This window comes from Vigna umbellata, chromosome 1 (genome assembly GCF_029865625.1).
Source record: "Vigna umbellata cultivar VRB3 chromosome 1, Vumbellata_1.0, whole genome shotgun sequence".
In the NCBI taxonomy this organism is placed as follows: Eukaryota; Viridiplantae; Streptophyta; class Magnoliopsida; order Fabales; family Fabaceae; genus Vigna; species Vigna umbellata.
The window spans coordinates 101508478-101532789 of NC_142165.1; the positions used below are offsets into that span (position 1 = coordinate 101508478).

General features: G+C 32.8%; 3 protein-coding genes across 3 annotated transcripts; 2 read left to right on the forward strand and 1 right to left on the reverse strand.

Annotated features, from left to right (window-relative positions):
* The first annotated feature begins 2406 nt into the window (after window positions 1-2406).
* Window positions 2407-7003, forward strand: AVP1 (Inorganic H pyrophosphatase family protein). Its single transcript, XM_047318411.2, has 8 exons — window positions 2407-2808; window positions 3913-4487; window positions 4577-4956; window positions 5083-5169; window positions 5262-5592; window positions 5697-6107; window positions 6220-6279; window positions 6525-7003. The coding sequence occupies exons 1-8, from the start codon at window positions 2559-2561 to the stop codon at window positions 6729-6731; spliced, it is 2301 nt and encodes a 766-aa protein (XP_047174367.1). The 5' UTR covers window positions 2407-2558; the 3' UTR covers window positions 6732-7003.
* A 1834-nt stretch (window positions 7004-8837) lies between these two features.
* LOC124842009 (protein LATERAL BRANCHING OXIDOREDUCTASE 1-like) lies at window positions 8838-10878 on the reverse strand. Its single transcript, XM_047318415.2, has 4 exons — window positions 10512-10878; window positions 9876-10123; window positions 9374-9701; window positions 8838-9202 (listed from the first exon to the last, which is right to left on the reverse strand). The coding sequence occupies exons 1-4, from the start codon at window positions 10704-10706 to the stop codon at window positions 8951-8953; spliced, it is 1023 nt and encodes a 340-aa protein (XP_047174371.2). The 5' UTR covers window positions 10707-10878; the 3' UTR covers window positions 8838-8950.
* Window positions 10879-11462: 584 nt separating this feature from the next.
* Window positions 11463-22714, forward strand: PHT4;5 (phosphate transporter 4;5). Its single transcript, XM_088105218.1, has 15 exons — window positions 11463-11933; window positions 12128-12273; window positions 14737-14836; window positions 15091-15143; window positions 15550-15624; window positions 15711-15791; window positions 15926-15987; window positions 17585-17646; window positions 18326-18441; window positions 19553-19589; window positions 20354-20449; window positions 21166-21307; window positions 21392-21444; window positions 22175-22261; window positions 22348-22714. The coding sequence occupies exons 1-15, from the start codon at window positions 11592-11594 to the stop codon at window positions 22447-22449; spliced, it is 1554 nt and encodes a 517-aa protein (XP_087961344.1). The 5' UTR covers window positions 11463-11591; the 3' UTR covers window positions 22450-22714.
* Window positions 22715-24312: the final 1598 nt, after the last annotated feature.

Here is a 24312-nt window from a genome sequence, read left to right on the forward strand (position 1 = left end):
AAGACAACACTTTTTTTTTTCTGTTCTTTCGATTTCGTTGGTTATCCAAATAATAATAATAATAATAATAATAATAATAATAATTTTGATTAGATTTTAAGTTTTTGATCAATTTAAAAATTTGAATTGAGTATTTATTGTTTAATTTATTTTTAGCAAGAGTATATCATCTTGTCTAGTTATTTTGATTAGTTATCACACGTTAATAAATATGAAATTAAGTATTTAATATAAAAATAACATTATAATTAATATAAAATGACAAATGGTGATTATTATCATTGAATAATAATAATAATGAATATAATTTATAAGTAATGACGTGAAGTCAGCCAGAATATGACAATATTATTAACATACGTTTCTCTCTCCTTTGTCTCTTTATTTATTTACTTTTTTTAATATTTTTTTTTTCTTTACTTTTTCACTTGTTATTGTTCCATTACTATGGAAGAAAGGTAAATCTTTATTATTTTACGAAACACTAAAATATTAGTTTTGTATTTTTCTGCATTTGACAAGTTTTTATATAGTATTTTTTTATTAACATAAAACAAAGTTAACTATTACATGTTTTTTTATAATTTTATTATATGTTATTTTATAATCTGATTTTAATTGTGATTTGATTATTATATATATTTTTAATATTTCCGTTTTTTAATATTTAATTATATTTTGATAATTTATATTTAATATATGATATAGACGATAAAAAAAGATGAAATAAAAATGTGTTAGTTTCACATAGATTATATATTTATTTCACATAGACTGAATATAAGGTTAACTATTATATATATTTTTATAACCTGATTTTAATTGTGCTTCATTGTCATAATTTTTTCTTTTAATAATTATGATTTCTTAATATTTAATTAGATTTTAATAATTAATATTTTAGTCTTTAACTTTTTTCTAAATAGATATACTTATGAAAAATAAAAAAATATATACATTTTTAAAAATGATAGAAAGAAAATTACATGTAAAGATGTATAAACACTAATTTAATTACTTATTATGAGTTAACCATCTAATTATTTATTTTTGTTTTATTAATGATAATGATTAAATGTATAAATTTTAAATACTCCCAAAAATTAATGATCAATATATATATATATATATATATATATATATATATATATATATATATATATATATATATATATATATATAATTTTAGGAGAAGGATGCGCGATTTATCTTCTGCAAATTTTAATATTTCTAAAAAAAGCTTTGAATTAAAATTAAATAAATTATGTAAACACCTTTTACGCGTAATTTTTTGTTACAATAAAAGAATAGTTTATTCAATTATATATATTTACTAGTCTATTTTTAGGGCTAAAAATAAAATAATAAAAATAATAAAATAAAATAAATAATAAAATGAATTTTGTTAAAATTATATGTGAGAGTCAGATTAGGTAAAAACGAACCTAAAATGAAACGTACATAAAAAAAAAAGACATACACACCACACATTTATTGTTCATTTAATAAATTATTAGGACAACATTTATAATATTTCACCGTTTCTTCTCGATCTATCCTAGTTGGAGTGGTTTATAAATGTTGATTAATGCTAATCAATTAAATCTTATCTCTTAAACAAATGACGTGGTATCGTTGGTGAAAAAGATATGCTTTAAACGCGGTAAACTAAAGAGCAAATATCTAAATACCAATACCGAGTCAACTAATAAAATTAAGTTATATACTCACTATGAGAACTTAAATACTGAAGTTTTTTTTTTTAAATTACTAAAATCCACATAAATTTGTAAAATCTAATAAATTAAAAAAAAAAGTAATTAACTGAACGTCTTTGGTTGTAAAGCTTGTTCTATACATAATAAAAACGTAAAATGTGTTAAACGATTATTATCTTTAAAAGAAAAGTCTGTATAATTGACTCATTTTTTTCTTAAAATTATTTATAGTAGCAGGGCTTTAGGATAAAATTGGAAATATATGTAAGAGAGAAATTTATCTGCTTTACAGTTCATATAATAATTTATTAAATAATAAATTCCTTGTACATGTCATATAATAATAATAATAATATATTTTTTCTGTGTGTAAAAGAAAATTAAAGTCCTCCGGTGGGATTGGAACGAGATTAGTCTGTTATTATGATTTCCGTATAATTTGGAGAGGATTTTTGAAAAGTGAATAGAAAGAAGAAAGAATGTTAAAATGAGGGTAATTATTAAATAATTATAAGGAAAAAAAAGAAAAAAAAAAGAAAATGGAAAGGAAAGTGAGTGTGTTTGGGAGTGAGTGACCTAAAATTGAGATCTGGCATTTAGGTATAGACAAATTACAGATATTGGTAAAATTTTCATATTGTGAGCCACACAGCTTCTTCTGTGTCGCCAGTCACCATACCATACCATACCATTCCCACCCCTATCCTTTCTCTCTCTCTCTATTTCTCTCTCTGTCACATATAAAACCCTCTCCACCCCTTCCCATTTCCCTCATTCACTCGTATCTTCATTCCTTCCCATTTTTATTTTCTCCCTAAGCACTCTCTCAATCTTCCAGCCATGGGAGCAGCGATTCTCCCAGATCTCGGAACTGAGATTCTCATTCCCGTCTGCGCGGTCATTGGAATCGCCTTCGCCCTCTTCCAGTGGCTCCTCGTCTCCAAGGTCAAACTCTCTGCCGTCAGAGACGCTTCTCCCAACGCCGCCGCCAAGAATGGCTACAACGACTACCTCATCGAAGAAGAGGAGGGCATCAACGACCATAACGTCGTTGTCAAATGCGCCGAAATACAGAACGCCATTTCCGAAGGTCTTTTTTTTTTCTCTTACTCGCAGTCTCACTCTCTCTTTATCTCTGTTCCGTTTCTGAGATCTACCCTCGATCCCGGGCCTTTCTCTTTCTCTCTCTCTCCCTCTTCGAAAAATGTTTTAAAGGTTGGAGCTTGTTGTGTCGGCGCGGGTTTCTAATTTCTGGGTAGATCTGGATCTTCTTGTGCTTCGTCCCACGTACTTTGTTTGGGTTTTTATTGCGAAAAATTTGTTTTGAATTTTTTGTTTTCTATGTTGTTCCTTGTGTGAGTCTTGTTGTTTGTGAACTCTGTTCTCCGACTTCGACATCTTCCAGTGTGTGTATTTTTTAACCCTGTTATGTCTATTTTTGGGGCTTTAGTTTATGAACTCTAAAACGTTTTTGTTCTGTATGGTTATCCAGAACATGATTTGAGCCTCGTTTTATTATTTAACTATTAAAAAAAACCGATGTTGGTTATGTGATTTGGACCACACGTCGAAGTCCTGTGGTAAATTAGTAATTAGCTATGTCTAGTGCCGTTTAGTTTTTTTTATGCGGGTTTTTTGTTCGTAAGGTCGAAAGTTGTGTATTTTTTTAACATTCTTTAGTAATCACTTTGATCTTTCTTTTTTAGTAGTATTTGTGTTACTTAATTTTTTGTCTGCGGCTTTAAACTTGATGCTCTATGAACCCTTGTCATCTCATTTATCCGTATTTGGATCTTTTGAATACTCGCATATGAAAGTTTTACTTTAATTAATTTGTAGCCCCCAGGTCTTTCTTTCTAGTAGAGTGCGTTTACAACGGTTCTCCTCATTCCATACATAGTTGCAATGTTTTAAACTTTAACAAGCTCTATATCGCTTCTTAAATTTAAGCCGTGTTATTGTAGTAGATAATTTTTCTCCCAAAACCCTGTGATCTGTTTTTTGACCTGTTATACTTAATATACGAGCAGAGTTGGTTTTTTCTGAAACCATTGCATGGCAGGACTTTTTGCATTTTATTTGTTCTTTAAATTTTTGGATATGCTCTCGATTGCTGATCGTTATTCCAAATTAGTGCTTATCGGTGGATGCTAAAGAATGCTTTACTTATTTACCTGTGTTTGAACTTGAACAGGAGCAACCTCTTTCCTTTTTACTGAATACAAGTATGTAGGAATCTTCATGGTGGCTTTTGCCATTTTGATATTCCTCTTCCTTGGTTCAGTGGAGGGATTCAGCACAAGCCCCCAGGCTTGCACATACGATAAAACTAAAACGTGTAAGCCAGCACTGGCAACGGCTATTTTCAGCACCATATCTTTCCTGCTTGGTGGCGTCACATCACTTGTTTCTGGATTCCTTGGAATGAAAATTGCAACTTACGCCAATGCAAGAACCACCTTGGAGGCAAGAAAGGGTGTTGGGAAGGCCTTCATTACGGCTTTTAGATCTGGTGCTGTTATGGGTTTTCTCCTAGCCGCAAATGGTCTTCTAGTTCTTTACATTGCCATCAACTTGTTTAAGATCTATTATGGTGATGACTGGGGTGGTCTTTTTGAGGCCATAACTGGTTATGGTCTCGGTGGGTCTTCTATGGCTTTGTTTGGAAGAGTTGGTGGAGGTATTTATACCAAGGCTGCTGATGTTGGTGCTGATCTCGTTGGCAAGGTTGAGAGAAACATTCCCGAAGATGATCCAAGAAATCCAGCTGTAAGAAATAATCACTTCATTATTTTTGGTTTTCAAATATTGTCGTGTTAATACTTTTTATTTGTCTGAATGAATTGTTGTGCACTCAGGTGATTGCTGACAATGTTGGTGACAATGTCGGAGATATAGCTGGTATGGGATCTGATCTGTTTGGTTCATATGCGGAGTCATCTTGTGCTGCACTTGTTGTTGCTTCCATCTCCTCATTTGGGTTGAATCATGAGTTTACTGCAATGCTCTACCCTCTCATTGTCAGTTCTGTGGGTATCCTTGTTTGTTTGCTCACCACCTTATTTGCAACTGACTTCTTTGAGATCAAGGCTGTGAAGGAGATTGAGCCTGCATTGAAAAAACAGCTTGTTATTTCCACTGTGCTGATGACTATTGGGGTTGCAGTTGTTAGTTTTGTTGCACTTCCAACTTCCTTCACTATCTTCAATTTTGGTGTGCAGAAAGACGTCAAGAGCTGGTCAGTATAAGTAACCAAGTTTCTGGTGAAAATTATTTAATGATGGGTTATTGTATATTTATACATTAATACATTGTTGCTTTTTATATCTATGAACTCGAATGATATTTGTATTTTGTATTGCAGGCAGCTATTTTTGTGTGTTGCTGTTGGTCTTTGGGCAGGACTTATTATCGGATTTGTAACTGAGTACTATACTAGTAACGCATATAGGTAAGTAATTTTAGCGTAATGTTTTACCATTTTTTTACCTTTGTGTAATCATATCATCAGGCTTTAGCTTGACTATGTGTCTGGTTTTGCAGTCCTGTTCAAGACGTTGCTGACTCCTGCAGAACTGGTGCTGCAACTAATGTTATATTTGGCCTTGCCTTAGGATACAAGTCTGTTATCATTCCAATTTTTGCTATAGCAATTAGTATTTTTGTTAGTTTCACCTTTGCTGCCATGTATGGTATTGCCGTTGCTGCACTTGGGATGCTGAGTACCATTGCCACTGGGTTGGCCATAGACGCATATGGTCCAATCAGTGACAATGCTGGAGGTATTGCTGAGATGGCTGGCATGAGTCACAGAATTCGTGAGAGAACTGATGCTCTTGATGCTGCTGGTAACACTACAGCTGCAATTGGGAAGGTGTGGATTTTGATTTATTTTGCCTTCTTCAAACCCATTCTGTAAGTTAACGCAAACATCTGTTTTCTTGCTACTTATCTGATATCTATATTATTCTGTTTTAGGGCTTTGCCATTGGTTCTGCCGCCCTTGTATCTCTGGCCCTTTTTGGTGCCTTTGTGAGCCGAGCATCTATTACGACTGTTGACGTGTTGACTCCAAAGGTTTTCATTGGTTTAATTGTGGGGGCAATGCTTCCTTACTGGTTTTCTGCCATGACCATGAAGAGTGTGGGAAGTGCTGCTCTGAAGATGGTTGAGGAAGTGCGCAGGCAATTCAATACCATCCCAGGGTTGATGGAGGGAACTGCCAAGCCTGACTATGCTACGTGTGTTAAGATCTCTACTGATGCTTCCATTAAAGAAATGATTCCACCTGGTGCTCTTGTCATGCTTACACCTCTTGTTGTTGGGATCCTTTTTGGTGTCGAAACACTTTCTGGTGTCCTCGCTGGATCTTTGGTATCTGGTGTACAGGTAATGTTTCATCCACCTCTCCTTATTCTGTAGTTTACTCAAAAACCTTGTTGTCTGTCATCCTCCCACATATTCTTTGCATCTAAGACGTATTTCCATGCCATGCTTACAGATTGCCATCTCTGCATCCAACACCGGCGGTGCATGGGATAATGCAAAGAAGTACATTGAGGTAATGATTTGTTGACTACTTTGAGCCGTGTAATTAATTGATTCACCCCGGTATTATAATGGAGTCCTAACTGGTTATCGGAGTTTTTGAAACTAATCATCCTAATAGGAATCACTTGGTATGACTATTAAGGGTAATTATTATGAAATTCAATAAATTTGACCGTATAACAGCTATAGCTTGGAATTGTGTGATAAATCTTTAATATGCATTTGATGATGTATATAATTGGTGTAATTTTACAGGCTGGTGCTTCTGAGCATGCCAGAAGCCTTGGTCCAAAAGGGTCAGATTGCCACAAGGCAGCAGTTATTGGTGACACCATTGGAGACCCTCTCAAGGATACATCTGGTCCCTCACTTAACATCCTTATCAAGCTGATGGCAGTTGAGTCTCTTGTTTTTGCCCCCTTCTTTGCTACCCATGGTGGTTTACTCTTCAAGATCTTCTAAAGAGTTGAGAGAAAAGAGCATCGTTCATCAATTTTCTACTATGATGGCAGAACAAGGAAAATCCGTCCTTTTACCACCATGCCTTTACTTTTTTGTTAGTCTTTTAACTCATCTGTCATGTCGACTTCATTGTTTTTGAAACAGTATATTTTGTCACTCATTTGTAGTTTTAAGAAACTTCATTAGGGAGTCTGCAGCAAAATTTTCCTTGTTACGTGGAGTTTCATGATGATGACGATGATTATACTATTTTCCGCGCGAACCATTTCTCAGATGTCGTTGGTCGATTCTTGTAGATACTTCATTTTTTGTGTTCTGGTTTTAAGAGATTTCTTGAAATTGAACTAATTCAATTAAAACGGAATAATGGATTAATAAAAAAACGTGAATTAAATATATGTTTTTTAATCTTTCAATTTCAGCTCGTCTTTAAATTTTGATATTTTAGATTAAATTTTAAAAATAAGAGAAAATGATTTTTTTTAATTTAGTCATGTTAAAATTTTACGTATCAGACGTTAATGTGTCAAATGTAAATAATTCAAGTAGTAATATAAATGTATGTCAAATTTTGTTTAACGTAATTAAATTTTATTTAACGTAATTTTATTAATTTATTTTTAAGATTTGAGAAAATATATTGTATTTTTATGGTAAAGTTTAGAAATAAAAATATATTTAATTTTAAAATAATTATATCCATAAAAATTGAGGGTTGAATTGTACTGTATTGGCTTGAACTTCAAAGTCCAAAACTCATGAAACTTAAAATTTTATTCAAGGTTGTACTTATTTTGTAATTATTTTATTATGAAAAATGTTTTTTTAATAATTTTTTTTAACAATTTATAATAATTTATGTGATAGTTTGTGATTGGTCTGTTTCAAATATATAAACCAATAAAATAGTAACACATAATCTCTTCGTCAAAAAGTTGTTAAAATATAATGGTTGTTTCAAATATATAAACCAATAAAATAGTAACACATAATCTCTTCTTCAAAAATTATTAAAATATTATGGTATTTTATTATGGTATCAAAATGAAAAATATTAAAAAAAATGAATATTTTAAAAAAATATAACTTAAAATTCTAGTCAAGGTTGTACTTAATTTATTATGGTATCAAAATGGAAAATGGATATTCTACAAAATATACACGTGAAAACACTATGAATGTAAAATTGTAATATAGGAACTTTTGAAAGAAGTTAATTTTAAATTTAAGAATATTAACAAACTTATTCCTACCTTAATAGTGCAGTTTACGTTGATTTTCATTTTAAATTTTAGAAAGAATATTACTACGTATTTTTTTCTTTCTGAAATTTAAAACTACTTGAAAATGATCATTTATAGAAATTTAACCAAAAAATAAGGGAAAATTAATTAGTTATCTTTATGACGTTGGTGCTTCATTTCCTACTCAATTCTTTTCCAATTTTAGCACATTTATGATGTTATTTATTACCAAATATTTTCATTATCAGTATTTATTATAATTAGAACAGTGTGAATCACTGATTGGTTGATTGCAAGCAAGAGAAGTCGGGTTCTTTCAAAGCTTTACATGTAATTATGAAAAAACACGTGATATTGAGTCCTTATTTCAGGAATGACCTTTTTCTGTTATTTGGTTAAAAAGAACCTCATTACTCGTTGGGATAAAAGAGTGTAAGTTTGGAATGGCTGTTACATTAATGTTGAAGTACAAGCGTGTTTAGATAAATTTTTTTGGTCGAACCTCTCCTATTAATCTTGTTGCCTTCACCGACGCTATACAGTTTCTTTCTTGCCAATTCATTAAATTCTTGAAACTCCAAGAAACAGAACACGATTTTCTGCTCATTTGTCCAAGTTGAATGCTGCATGCTTTCATATAACACTTGTGAGCTACAATGAATTGTTTACTTGATTAAAGATCTGCTACTCTCTTGCTGCAAACCGGTTTGTGATAGCCTAGTGCCATTCATATTGCAACCAATTTAGGATTCTATGTGCGAATTATGCATTTCAAAATTGTTTTTATATGTTGTGTGATTAGGGTTCATCCATCTTTCCATTTTTCTGATAATTAAGTTTCCACTTTGTAGATGTTTCCATATTACTAGTTAAGGTTTCAAAGCAACTGAACCATACATATTTTTCTTTTATAGTTTGATTTAAATTACAAAAACATCAAAGACTTTTCCAAGCTGTTGGAAAATCTCAACACCTCTAGTCAGAGTTATCTTCAATTTTGACAGTCTCAAGTGCAATCTTTCCCTTTTGATAGCACTGGTAGTTGATGTCACCATAGCATTTAACGTTTCTGTATAACCTAGGCCGCGACTCATCTATAAGACCCTCTACAGGTCCAATCTCCTTCTCAGGATCTGGCTCATTGAACATTGCCAAAGACATCCTCATATTTTCTGTGTTTGTCACAACCCTGTGCATTATGCTCTTGAATATTCCATTACTCATGATCTGCAACAGTGCCAAACTTCATTAACCATTCATTAACTAACACTGATTCCACCTCAAAAACTAGTTAATGACGCACCACTACAAAAATAGAATCATTAAGCTTGGAGAATTTTTATTACTCATCAACAAGTAGAACAACGATTTCTTGAGATAGAATAGAACCCAGTTTACCTGCATTTGATCGCCCAGATTGACAACAAAGGCATCGGGCATGGTGGGAACACTGACCCAATTGTCATCTATCAGAACTTGAAGACCTTCCACTTCTTTGTCTTGCAATAGAACTGTGATTCCTGATCGATCTGTGTGAGGTTTGACGCCAAGGACCAGATCAGGCCTAGAACATCGTGGATAGAAGTTGAACCTCGCCAGCATCAATGATTCTTCACCAAACTGGTCCAGGAAGCTACCCTCTTCCAAATTCAGTGACCTTGCCATGGATCTCAAGAGATAATCCATCATTGATTTCACTTTCGCCGAAAACTCCTCTAATTTCTCACTGCATTATGTTAAGAAAATTGAGCCCAGTAATTACTCTACTTCAGTATGTGACAGAAATTTCTCAGGTAGATAATGTATCCTCAAGAAATCTTCTTTCTAACAGATAAGTTTAGAATAATATAATACGAGTTGCTATGTTTTAGGACAAACTGAACTGGTTGAAGGGCAGTACCTAAAATCAGAAGGAATTTTGGGCCAAAGAGAAAGTCTTCGTTTTTTTTCTGGAAAAATTCGAAGTGATAGGCGATAGGACCAGTCAAGAACCTGCTTGTCCGAAACTACTCTATCATTCCCATACCCTTCAGATTCATTAACAGCTCGAGCATACTTCTGCTTTTCCTCTTCTGGGAGTGCAAAAAATTGTTTTGCAAGTTCACGAATTTTGTCAAGGTATGAACTTGACATTCCATGACCAATTGCCTGCATGTCAGATATGCTCACTATTATTACAAAGATGAAAGCATTTATATCCTTGACACATTGAAATTAACTTGCATATATGGCACGTAATATATGACCTTAGATATGCTAAATATCCACACAGAGGCCCTTTGGTTTAAAGAAGAGTCAATCAGCAGTGTTGATATTTAGCAATGCACTAACATGACCTTAAAACACAAAATTAATCTGAGACATTGGAAGGGTCCGTTTTTAGCCGCCAGTTAATAAAATTTATCGCTTTTTTCATCTTAATAACTCTTCAAAGGGAATCAGAGAGTACAAAATGCAATATATGACTGATGGTGCTTTGAAACGCATGCAAGTAGCAGTGAAGATGAAGTTTTTGGAAGCTTTTGTAGATCCACACCTGGAAGCATCCAGCTGAAGTTAGAGCAGATCTGAGCTTCTGTAGCTCACCTTCTGATGAGAGGAGACTTAGATCAATGATGGGTATTGGAATGAGTGCGGAAGAATCTTTAGATACAAAGCTATTTCCTTTAACAATATATTGCGTTGGTGGTTCATCACCTCCCATGGACATTTGTTGAACGCTCTTGGCCATCGATTTCTCCGAAACGAGTAGATTGTCAGCGATGTCTTTCTCAGTTGGTGATCCAGCAATGGATGGCTTTCTTTGGGAGACCGACTTTCGATTATTTGTTTATGTCTGAAAGCTACAAACTGATTTGTTTAGTGTAATACGCAACAAAATCTGCAGTTAAGTCCAATGGCTCTGACAAGAACATGAGCTGTAACTTTGTTTTTCGTAGTTAAACTGTTTTAATAATGAACACGTGTCGTCTATATAGCCGAAAAATTTGCATCCGATAATTTTTAACAAAATATTTAGAATCTTTTATATAAAAATATGCGTTCATGTCGTTTTAAAAATTGAAATTGTTGATTTTTTTAGTACTTAAATCATTTGAAATTAAAAAGTTTAAATTCCAATTTTATTTGTGTTATTTATTTACTTGATTTTTGCGGTAACTCGGTTCACTTCACTAAGATAAACACATTTCGGATGTGAAAGCAGCTTTCGACTTGATGACATGGTACGAGAAGATTGCTCTTTGCACTCTCTTGATATGTAACTACACAACATGATGGCCCGGCCCATGTTTTCCCACAAGATAACATATCCTGACCAAAAACATTACATACATTACAACGTTTTGAACCAAAAAACATAAACATGTCATAGACTATGAATAAGACTATGACCACGACTGTGCCTTGTGCATTCCAAAATCTTCATTTTGATGTGAGCCACAAGCACCACCACTTCGTGGCCACCTCTTATAGCATCAACGTTAATATTACCCATACGCCTCATGTTTTGTTATGTAATGACACTCCCTAACACACCCAAATTTTCTTTCTTTATCTTTTTTTCCCCTTTCGTTTCGTTTGTTTTCTGCAACTTCAATAGGCTATTTTAACCAGCATGGCCAAGCTCACGCTGAGGCCAGACAATTCCTGCTTCATTTCACATACTCGCAGAGCATGCTCACATACCCCTTTTATCAGAACGACATCGTTTCCACGTTTTCACTTCCACCTCTCACCACCTTCCAACTACTCCTTAAGGCTCCGAATAGTTTCTAACGCTCAACAAAATGCCAAAGAAGTGGCCAAGGCCAAAGCTCTCACGGAGCTTCAAGAGGAAGAGGTGGAGAAGCAGCATGAGAACTTGTCCGGGACCTGGCCACCTTGGAAGAATCTTCCCCAAAGATACAAGCTCATTGGCACCACATCTCTCGCTTTTGTTATTTGTAACATGGATAAGGTTCTTACATGCTTTTGCAACCCCACAAAGTAAAATTGCTTCTTGATCACAATTGGATATAAGCAAGCAAGCTAATGAAAACTCCTTTTTTTTTGCTTTTTGTTTTTAATGGAAATAAAGCATTTTTAGAGTATAATCAATGAATTGCATCATTAATTATGTGTGGGATTTGATTTGATTTAATGGGGGTGCAGGTGAACTTGAGTGTTGCCATAATTCCAATGTCTCATCAATTTGGGTGGAACTCGACAACGGCTGGATTGGTTCAGTCCTCCTTCTTCTGGGGTTATGCATTGAGTCAATTGCCTGGGGGTTGGCTAGCTAAAATATTTGGTGGCGGGTTAGTTACCAGTTGCAACACATGTTCTTTCTTTGCTATATTGCTACTTGCTTCCCGGAAGATTTATCTTGTGTTAGACTTTTTTTGACTTTGTATTAGTTTAAAAGTTATATACAAAGCATCGTTCTAAATTGTGGCATGCAAGTACAAATAGTTGCGGTGTTTCCCAAAACTGCAACGACATACAACTGTGGTACTTTCCAAAACCGCAATGTCCCTCATTGTCAGTGTGGTTTTCATTCATACAAATTATCACAATGCACCCACAACTTATCTTCAGCATTGGTCTAACTTTTAAAGTGTGAATGGTCGAATGAATGTGACCATGTGAGATGTTAGGTGGGTACAAATTACACCACATAGTGATGCATTAGGAAGACATGAGATGTGGTAATAATTAGAAAAAATATTCCAACAATTAGAATAATCTATAAAATTCTTATTCCAAACATATAATAATTTCATGCTGCAGTGGTCACAGTCTGTATTGCAGCAGATGCAATGGTTGCACCTGCAATTTATAACCATGATCCAAATTGTAAAGATCTTTACACTAACAATGTATTAAAGTTAAAGTCTGAAAGAAAACTGGAGAAGTACAATACTCTGGGGTGATAAGGAGTGGACTTTAGGTCTTGGAAGTTTGAATGACCTTTTAAGATGTTATTGGTTTTCTACATTTCTTTGGCAAAAGAAAATGAAAACATTTGGCATATAAGTTTTAGTGAATAAAGAAGAAATCGAGGCCACTTTAATTTGGTCAGTATAGATTTGGTAAAGTGATTCTACTTTATTTTTCTAGTTTACCTCTAATCTTCCCTTCTCTGTTTTCTGTATTTAATTTATTATTTTTAACTAAGAAAAAAATATGTATCTTGTCTGCATCTGGAAGGAACATGCAAAGCATTGAAATGCCAAGAGTTGAGTGAAGCTTCACAGAGTTCCACTACTAATATGTCTGGTTCTTAGTGGTTTGTAATTTCACGTTAACTAGAGATATGAATCAAATAAAGATTCTAAAGTTTGGATAACCCTCGTCTTACAAATAAATTTGTGGGTTTGAGTTAGACCAAAGTCTAAATTCTAAGAAAGTTTCAAAGTCCATTGTAGATCCATTGTTAGTTAGGCCAACTGCATTGCCACACTTTGGGATCCTTGGGTGAGGTGGTGTAATGTTGAATTGGGCCCTAACACCGAATGCGAAGATATAGTTAGGCCAAGGCCAGCAATGCTCTGAGGTTCAAATTAAGTTGAACCAAGTGTGTACTCTTTTGCATATTGTACTGAAGTTTTAGGCACTTTGAACTCAAGTTTTAATGAATAGAAGTAATAAAATTGTAAAATTGGGACTTGCACCAATTTATGATTATTCTATTAGGAAGGAAATGCTGGTAAATGATTTGAGTATTTTCCACTATAACGTTGAATTGATAATGAAACAATGAATCAATGGTTTGTCCGACTATGAAAAAATCAAATCTTTAAAATGCCTGGCAGCAAATATCTTGACATTTAATCTCTTTGTAATCAAGGCTCGGGATGGATATGTAACATATATTAGAATCTATTTGCAAGGAATTGAACTTTAATCTCACATTTGGAAATATGAGATTCTAGTATGGAGTTTAGAAGGCTTTGAACTCTCCAAGTATCTTTTGTGGTGTAGTTCTCCCTTGGTTCTTACCTATTTTTATTAGAGCCTTTTATCATGTCTCTCAATTGCTAACGAGGTGCAGGTGGTGATACCAAACATTGCAATGTTTCCTAGATTATTCAAAGGGCTAGTGCATAGCCAGCCCACATTGGCTATAGGGTTGTGGAGGGTGGTGGGATATAATCCAACTGTAAGGTGTGAGACTTGAGTCTAACATGGGAAGTGTGAGATATTAGTGCGAGGTTTATAAGACCTTGGGCTCCAATTACAATAGCTAGCTTTTGTGGTGTGCCGCTCCCAAGATAATTATTAGGATGTCTCTCTTTCTGCAGGTAGGAATTCTCATTCCCATGGAATGGAGGCAGAGCTGGAATTATCATTTTTGCATACCAAACCAAGCATTCTCCTAATGATATTTTTCCCAATAAATTTATAATTTAATATCTTTATTTTCTAAATCTTTCTTCTTTGTCCTTTAAGCCATCTTAAACAATACCTTTGTTATTGTGCAATGCATATTCCTCATGTTTATCTACCTGGTGAAATTATAATTACATTCCAAAGAGAGGTTCAAGATTAGACTGAGGTATTTACAAGACTGCATTTACATACTATATGTTAATTACATTCTTTTATCTATTATTGACAAAGGTATCCATCTATTTCCTTTCATTAAATGGGAGTCAATTGAAAAACACGTGTTCAAGTCCTAAAGAAAGAGATAGTAATTTACCTCATTCAGAGTTGGCACTGATATTACTATTTAGCTTCCGAGTTTATGATGTTACACCATTATCTTTCTTTTTCAGAACTGTTCTTGAGATTGGAGTGCTGATATGGTCAGTCGCTACCGCTCTTGTTCCTTTTCTTGCTGGATATATGCCTGGCTTACTTTTGTCAAGGGTTTTGGTCAGTAATTTTTTTCAACCACCCAATGCATACTTTCTTTCCTTGCTGATTTAAGGCCTACTTACACCCATGATTCCTTGGGTCTTGCAAAAAGTTATTATTTTGATGTAGTTATCTTTCCATGGGATTTTCTATCTTCTGCAGTTAGTATGCCTATTTTGGGTTTCTTTTATTGCTATTTAACCTCTTCCCTGATGAACATTTGTTAGTCTTTTTCAACACTACTAAGCTCTTCTCTTCCATTGCAAATCTAGGTTGGGATAGGGGAAGGTGTTTCCCCATCTGCTGCTACGGATCTTATTGCCAGGCATGTAAACATCAAAAAATATGTTGGGATTGAGTTGATTTTCTGCTGATTTGTATTTCTTCTATGATTTGATATTTACTTGTCCTCTGATTACTTTTTTCATCAGTATGTGAATTTTAGACTATTTTCATGTGAACTAAAATTATTTTGTCTTTAGTTTCGTCCCAAACAAAATTTGGTTGAACTAAATTTTGTGTTGCCTTATAAGAATCCAAAGAAACATAAACATGTTGAACACTAACAGCAATTGTTTGGAGCTCAACAAAAATACTTTTAAGTTAATAATTCATTCACCTAACTCAGCCACAGATTTTTGACATCTACTATACATGTCAGCCAGTTATAATATTTCTTTTTTTTTTTATCTTTTAACCTTTTTAATCAGTAAGGTTCATGCCACATGCAGGTCAATACCATTGGAAGAACGTTCACGGGCAGTAGGATTTGTTTTCGGAGGTTTGAGTGTTGGAAGTGTTATGGGGTAGGCATTTTCTAGCTTGTAGTTACACAGAATTGTAATTTATTTTTATTGTTTACTCTCAATTTTAACACTGTAATATTTGTCAGGCTTCTTTTGGCTCCTCCTCTTATCCAAAATCTTGGTTGGGAATCAGTATTTTATTTATTTGGTCTTTTCGGGATTGCTTGGTAAGTAGAAATGACTATCTATTTTCCACTTGCCTCTCTGTTAGTTAAAAATAGTAAATTTCCTATGTCTTGAGTTTCAAATATGGTTGTTAGATTCAAAATTATGACTTGGTTTATTGGCATGATTTTTGAAGGTTTTTGGGGTTTCAAGTTCTTGAAGGAGGTGAAAAACAATTAAATCCAAAATCTCTTTCATGTGAGATCTTTATCTATTTCAATTTTTTGTGGCTTCTTGATGTTTGAGCTAAAAAGTATTTTGTTATTAAATCAATGATGATAAAGGACGCCTTTCTATTAAAATAAGTTTTACAACCTATTAGGATTTATGAGCTACTGGAATTGATATATATCGAGTAATGTTTACTTGATCATCTTCTCTGTTGGAAATTCTTTTGCAAAATACCTTGGAGGTGATCCTTACTATGGTACTACCTGCCTGCTTAATCTGCTTTGGTTTAAGTGGAGTTGTCACTTTTTGTTTGCTTTTCATCTTCATCAACACTGCTGTAAAATGATAGATTTTGTATCAGCCCATAGCTTGGTTTGCTGTTGTTTTTGTCAACGCTAATCATTCTGTGAATTTGCTCTTCTAAATTGAAAAAATCACTTTAGAGAGGAAGGTGAGGCAGGGTTCTCAACTATTAATGAGAAAATCAAGGAATAGTTTCTAACAAACCCATGATTTGTTATACATGTGCATGATATTCTTACCATTTATGTTGGCACGAATATTGAGATTTCTTACTTTCCCTTCCAAAGTGAGAGCTGACTTTAGTGGAGTCAAATTCAATAATAACCATTTAATAGATCTCCAATGTTACCTGACATAAGATATGAGTTACCTACATATTTACCTGGTTATTCCTTGTGTCTTTGGTTTTGTGCGATTCAATAATTAATGTTGGGTAACCCCGGATAAGTTCTGAACTTGCAAGCATTGATCATCTTAGTCCCTGACATTTCTAAACCTTTATAGTAAGTCATTCAGTTTAGACCTTTTCTAAGTTTTTATTCATTTTCATTAAGGACTAAAGTGAATGAGTTTTTGCAAAGTCAAGAACTAAAGTGTATAATGCTTACAATCTCATGAACTGAGGGGTTCACAAAAACAATGAGAATTTGGAACTATGAAATGTCAGCAAGGATTTTAAGTATATGTTGGGCTCTCTAGATAAAAAAAGGGTTAAGAGGGAGAGAGAGAGAATCAAAGAACACCCTTAGACTTTCTCTGGCAATGGAAGAATCCCCTTTTCAAATGTGTGAAACGGTTTTATTTCTGTCCCCATAAAGAATGCCTATTTGTTCGTAAATTGTGTGCATATCCCTTCGACCTCCAAACTATTCTAATAACTATCTGTTATTACACGTTTCTAATATAAGTATATAACCAGTAACTACTTAGGGTGTGTTTGAATAACCATGTTGAAAGCCAATAAAATGTGACTGGACAATTGAGTTCAATCTTCCACCCTCTGCTGTTTAACCAGGACCACGTTGCTCCATTTACCCAGTGTCTCTCTTCCTTCTAGAATTTATCTCAAGTTTTGGAACCTCTTGGTTCCTAACATCATGGTACTCATAATCTGTTCTTTTCTTTAAGAATTAATAAATTATAAATGAAGATGATATCTTTTACTTTTTCATTTTTCTTATGTTATGTGTAAAAGGCAGATTGTATATAAGTTGTCTTTGTTGTACAGTTCAAGGCTTTCATTCTTTTGTTTACGTATTTGAAGCCTTACGTGGTTAAAGTGGTTGTTTTTTAACTTTTGACCTTCACTGCCTCGTTGCAGCCCCAGACACCGTGACAAACTCGTGGAAAACTTCTCTGACCGAATTGAATGGCTCTTTGAAGGTACAAGTAACGAAATTTATGGCAGTTTTGAAGCTCATTCTTTTTGTCAAAATTTGAATGACCATAGGAATGACTTGGCAGCTCTGCTTAATGGCCCTAGATATTCTTATATTTTTTATTGATTGTGTTAGTTATTATAGATATTGGGTTTGCTTGGACAACGTCTCTGTAAACACCTTTAGGAAGAAAACATAAGAGGAAAGAAATCAGTTTCTCCGTAAGCTAAAATTAACTTATGCACAAGATAATTTGTAAATGCTCTCTCATATAGTTTCTTTAAGTTTTTATTTTTAACTCATGCATAAACTAATTTTAGCTTATAGAGGAGTCAGTTTTATTATCTTCTATATTTTTTCCCCTGTAAGTTCTTATGGAGAGATATATCCAAACATGCCCATTATCCTTTATCTCACTTACCTACAATTTATAATTCATTAAGGATTTTCATTGTAATAAAAATTATTTATATGTATGTATGTATGTTTGTATTTATGGATGGATGGATGTTCATTGTGGAGGTGTTTTCTCAAGCAATTCCAATTTCCAAGTATTCTTAAGAGTTAAAATTCCAGATATTTTTTTTGCCAGTATGCGTGTAAGACTTACACTTGGTTAGATTAAGTGAATGCTTACAATATCTGCTAATTAACATTGATTTGTGTCTGTTCTTATAATACAGGATGTACCTTGGAAGGCTTTTTTCCAAAATCGTGCTGTGTGGGCTATGATATATGCTCATTTCTGTGGTAGTTGGGGTCACTATAACTGTCTATCATGGCTTCCCACATTTTTTAGGTACCATGTCAGCATTTAATGCTTCACCTGCTTCCACTTTTTATCTTCCACTCCAAGCCACCAGGGAGTCAGTGGTGACCTTTAGAATGAATAATTGTTTCTTTAATTTTTTCCCATTTTAACATTTACTCATTCATGACATAGTTTTGCTTACAGAAAGTTAATTATATTATCATATCATAATATGCTAGAAAGAAGCTGGATTCACCTTTTATTTACTCTAGTTACACACACACAGGTACCAAACTTATTTTATTCATTTTAGAAGTTTACAGTCTGGAAATTTCAATTTGAAATTTATGACTTTACTGCTATGAGATGATGTCATAGTGCTGATCATACACTTCGACTGCTTTTTCTTAACTAAAAAATCCTCATGTTTAAAGATTGATGAATTCGGGAATGAAAGTAATTTTATAAATAATTTATTCATAGGGTTTAACTATTGGATCTTCTGCGTAAAGAATAGTAAATTCTATAGTTCTCTCACTTGAGGTTCCCCAGTTATGCTCTGGAAATTTTCAAGCTATAATATCTTAAGTTTGTCTTTTTCTCTTTCATTGTTTAGAGAGAAACAATTTGAGCTTTAGAATATTCTCAGGCCAAAGAAATTGAGTAAAGAATTTTAAGGATCTTTGCTAATGGTTTTAACATATGTATGCATCGAATTCAAACTTCTCTACAGTTGCAAACCATGGAAAAGCTCTGTAGTACCTTGGGAAAAACCATAGTTTATTCTAGAAAGTGAGTTTAGCTCTTACTCAACCCTACAAAATTAATTTATAAGATGAAGTTTGCATCCAATTGCTTTATTTTTGTTCATATCTCAAGACGATTTGAGATCTCCAATGTTTTACTTTGTGTCTGCTTAGCATTATTTTGTAGATTCCATACTGATGTATAGTGATGATCACTGACTGCCATTTGCCAATATGTTGCAGCTAAGATTAGTTATGCAATTTGAAGAATTCGTGAGAAACTAGATAATTGTGTTACGCATGATTGTCAGATCTTCAAAATTTTGTTTTAAAATTGTACAGAATTTAGTGATAGTATTGCGTACAGTTTTTACCACTGGAGAATCTAATTCGTCCATCTGTATGCTATGTAGTGAGGAGCTGAATCTAAATCTGACTGAAGCTGCATGGGTAAGACAGTTATTTTCATTCTTTGTCTCACATTGACAATGAAGGAAATGTAGCAATTTCCACTTTCAAAACATCACAAATAATAAAATGACATAATAACTGCATCTTGCAAGAATATCATACCACATATTTAACAGTACTACCAAATTATGCAATGTCTTTTATTTTTTCTAACACAAATCTTCAATGGCATCGCACCATCTCCTTTAGCTAGCCCAAAACTTGGCCAAAAATAATAACAGTAATAAAATACCAAATTTTATGTGAATAATATTAAACTATTTAAACTTAATAAATAATAGTTTTGAAGAGTAAACAATCGTTACTATGTAGATGTTAAAATACACAGTGATGCTTAACATGAGTTTTATATAAAAAAAGAAAAATCATTACTATGTGCAATGTTCCAACAGGTGGAGAGACTGTTTTAAATATTTTAACCCATGATCTCCATGTCAGAAGGCAACAACCTTACTGTTGTACCATGGCTCTCCCTCAAAGAAAACATCTTTTTTCCTATTCAATATGGTCTTTCCTTTTACCAATTTAACCTAGTTTTCAATGGCTTTGCAAGTTCTTAACAATATTTGATTTTAGAGGGGTGACTGGACTAACTAAACACCAGGCTAGTTGAACCTACCAGTTTAGTTCTTTTTTCTTTTAAAAAAAAAGTTTATTAGAAGTTCTATTTTTGGACTGGGATCATGCCTAATATTCACATACATACAGACGTACTAACCATTGGGGATTGTTAATCATTCCAGGTGTCTATACTTCCTCCATTGGCTTCAATTTTTGTGACTGGTCTTGCAGCTCAATTAGCTGACAACTTGATTTCAAGAGGAATTGAAACCACTGTGGTATGAGAGGCACAAAAATGTTATTTGTTATTGTTATTTATTATAGGCTCAATGACATTTTTGATTTCCTATATTTTATAGGAATGTTTCTATATTTTTTCTCTATTTTAATTTTAATGTGATCTCTATACTTTTTAAAAGGGCTCAATGTTGTCTCTTCAGTCAGATCAGCATTAATGTCGTTTAGAGGATGATGAGCTACCATATACTAATACAATCACCCACTCTTTTTACTCGTCTATTGTGCAATCCCAGGGTGCAAAATGGAAGAAATGAAGTTAATGTTGATCTAATAGAAGCACCACATTGAGTGTTTTTTTTTTAAAACATAGAGATCATATTGAGTCAAAAATAAATAGAGGAAAACATTCAATTATTACTACAAATGTAGGGACCAAAAATACTATTAAACCTTTATTATATGAATAATTGCTACTTGTGATATGTCAACAAATGTACTGCTTCCTCATGATAAAGTTGACATCATATTTTGTTAAGAAATGGAATTTCATATTTGTAGCCATAAGTCCTTCTCTAATGATAAATTTTGCATCCAAACTGACTGTTTACACAATGCATGTAGGAACAGTAGATATTGTGACTGTTGACCCAATGCAGACATCTCAATGACAACTGACAAATTATTTAAACATATCTATCTTGACTTTTATTCTTAATTTCTCTGCTGCCTGAATTTCTTTAAAAATTATGTATAGGTTCGAAAGATCTGCCAATCTATTGCATTTTTGTCCCCTGCAATCTGCATGACTCTTTCCTCACTGGATCTAGGGTTACCGCCTTGGGAGATTGTGGGAATTCTCACAGGTGGTTTGGCCCTCTCAAGCTTTGCCTTATCAGGTACTGGTTAATCCTGCAAATATACATTGTTTGATTCATATACTTTCCTTAGCCTTCACTGTCTGTATTTATCTGCTTATCCAGGACTATATTGTACTCACCAAGACATGTCACCCGAATATGCAAGTATACTTCTGGTATGTGTGCTTGCACTTCTTTTCGTTTATATGAAATTGGAGATTGTGAAATGTTTTACAAATTCCCAAAAGAACAAAGGGTTTATTTGAATAAATTTTTGCTGAAGTACTTTTAAGAGAAGAAAATAAGGAGAACCATAAATTAAATTTAAGTTATGCATAAACTAATTTGTAGAAACTTTCTCATATTAATTATCTAAAAGATGATTTTTAACTATAAATTATGTCATTTCAAAGCTTTTCTGCAGTATTTCATTTTGTAGTTTCTGCACATCTTTTGTTGTTCTTAAGTCCTCTGTTATCCTCCCTACAAGAATCTTGAATCAGGTAGCATCATTCATCCATCAAATTTTAGGGAAAGAAAGGGACACAGATATTCTTTGCATCTTTAGAATTATATTAGTTTAATTTTTTTGAATAAAGGATTTCAATCTTTAGGTTATCCTGTTCATGTAAATGCCTAACTAATTGTGAGTTTTAGTTTATAATTATTAACTTTTGATGGATTTATACTCCATCCTAAGTTTGAAGACTATCCAATTTTACCAACGCAAAAGAAACTCCTCTTCACCTAAGATGTTATAGAGGAATAACTTGAAAATGCATAGACTAAACCATGCTCAGTATTTGACGTTAGAGGTTGGATTAGAGCAATATCCAGAATTTTTGGAAATAAAAAAAAAATATCTGAGTTGCATCTGACTTTCTTTCTTGTTCTGTTTTCTCTCAGGGTATAACCAATACTGTTGGGGCTGTTCCTGGAATTGTGGGTGTAGCCCTCACTGGTTATCTTCTTGACTTAACTCATTCATGGAGCGTAAGTTACTGCTAATGTTGGTTGTTTTCTCAATGTGCTGTATATCATTATGTGAATTTGATTTATATTTCATTTCTGGCATGTAGATTTCACTATTTGCACCATCAATCTTCTTCTATATGACTGGTACCATGGTATGGTTGGTGTTCGCCAGCAGTAAGCCTCAAAGTTTTTCTGAGCATAACTGATTCATGTTCCAATCATTCACTATGTATGAGAAGTGGATTTTTGACACGGGGGTATATCCTTTTGATATTTACAAATCAGATAATCTAAGTACAAAGAAATGATTGTATAGGTATTACTGTATGTATCTACGTATGTATTCTTATTTTTCAATTGTAGAATATTATAGCATTTTGTATATTTTTCACAGATGATGTTATGGTGGTTGGTCACCAAAAAATGTACTGACAACTTAAATCCTTGAAAGTCAAGAATCAGTTTCCTCTACCAACTTCTGGTGTTATGGTCTTCTCTTGCAAGTTTCAACCAGAAAGTGACCTTTGAATGATGAATCATTTTAACATTTTAAGCTATTAAAGCTCTCTCCTAACTCTCCATGTCATTGTTTTTTCTTTTTTTTAATTGTTTTAGGACATATTTCTTAAGTTTGGTTGTGAAGTCAACTGATCATTATTGATGACCACCACCTGCTCTGCTTAGATTTCTCTCACTCTCATTTGTTATTGAGATTTTGTTATGTGGTATTTAAGATATAGTTTTGAATTGATGATGAAAAATGGATACAACTATAGTTGAATAAAATGTATTGGAATAGAATGAAATAAAAAATTGTCATTTCATTGTTGGATGCTGTATAATGAAACAAAACAAATTTTATTTCATTGCTCGGAAGAAAAAGATGGAACGTTATAAATATTATTTTTTAATTTTTATATTATGTTTGTTTTAATAACTCACTTGTTTTATTTATCATGTGCTTTTCAAATTGGAAAGAAAATTGGGATTGAATAATGGAACATTATGAATTATGATTAATATTCTTTTGCGTTCTATTTTAACAAATCAAACAAAATATTAACTTTTTCTTTCACTCCATCCTCTAGATAATAGTTGAAAAAAGAGAGAAAAATTAGTTATACAGTTGTTATTTGGAAATTATTAATAATAAGAAATTTTGTAGGTCTTATTTTTTATTCAATGAATATCACTTATGATTTTTTTAGTTTTTTTAATATATTATAATTAAGTTAAGAATTGTGTCAAAGGTTTTAATATAATTTAATTAAAATTTGCAATGAAAATTAATTAATTACGTTAATTGTTGTACCTTTTAGAAGAATATTTCATAATTGACGTCACATTACAAAAATGACTATTTAGATTCATCTATTAAAAAGTGATTCATAACACCGTTGTTAATAAAGGATCATAGAATTATATCTTTGCAATAAATATTAATAAAACATGAAAAACGAGATGATTTTTCATGTTAGACTTTCTCTTCATCTATAAGAAGATTTATAACTAAAGATAATATAAGAGTTTAAAAAAAATTAGAATGAATGATATTTTTAAAATGTTTAGAAGGTGAGAATAGATTATTTTAATAATAAAAATTTTAAATATAAATAGAACTTTAGTAAACAATTTTTATTATTTTAAAAGCACACCATTTTCTTAAAAAAAATTCTTCTAGATTTCTTCCTTCTTTTTTAATTTTCTCACAATTTGTGTCTCTATTTGAAGATTGGAGATCTCCAGGGTGATTCTTGAGACGAGTTCTCTACTTTTGTTCCATCAATTTCTTAGATAAGGTTAGTTGATTTTTGTGTGGTAGGATGGAATCCAATGACAATGACTCTGCAGAGTAATAAAGGTTACCACAAGTATATAATTTGTGAGAGTCTGATATCAATAAACATATTCGAATGATCGAGTCTAGTATGATTACTTGTATGAGTTAAAACCATGATAAGTGTTTGTATGTGTTAATATTTCTATATATGTTGTATGATTGCCTTTTTTGTACATTAGCTTACCTTTTCTTCTATATTTGTATGTTCTTGTATTTTTTTGTTTGCAAT

What these genes read in the sequence shown, in the direction of transcription:
- AVP1 (XM_047318411.2), top strand. Translation starts at nt 2,559, where the DNA reads ATGGGAGCAGCGATTCTCCCAGATCTCGGAACTGAGATTCTCATTCCC. An exon ending in ACAGAACGCCATTTCCGAAG is followed by an intron (nt 2,809 to 3,912) that starts GTCTTTTTTTTT and finishes GAACTTGAACAG; the next exon opens with GAGCAACCTCTTTCCTTTTT. An exon ending in ATGATCCAAGAAATCCAGCT is followed by an intron (nt 4,488 to 4,576) that starts GTAAGAAATAAT and finishes TTGTGCACTCAG; the next exon opens with GTGATTGCTGACAATGTTGG.
- LOC124842009 (XM_047318415.2), bottom strand. Translation starts at nt 10,706, where the DNA reads ATGGCCAAGAGCGTTCAACAAATGTCCATGGGAGGTGATGAACCACCA. An exon ending in CTTCAGCTGGATGCTTCCAG is followed by an intron (nt 10,124 to 10,511) that starts GTGTGGATCTAC and finishes TCTGACATGCAG; the next exon opens with GCAATTGGTCATGGAATGTC. An exon ending in ATCTGGGCGATCAAATGCAG is followed by an intron (nt 9,203 to 9,373) that starts GTAAACTGGGTT and finishes GCACTGTTGCAG; the next exon opens with ATCATGAGTAATGGAATATT.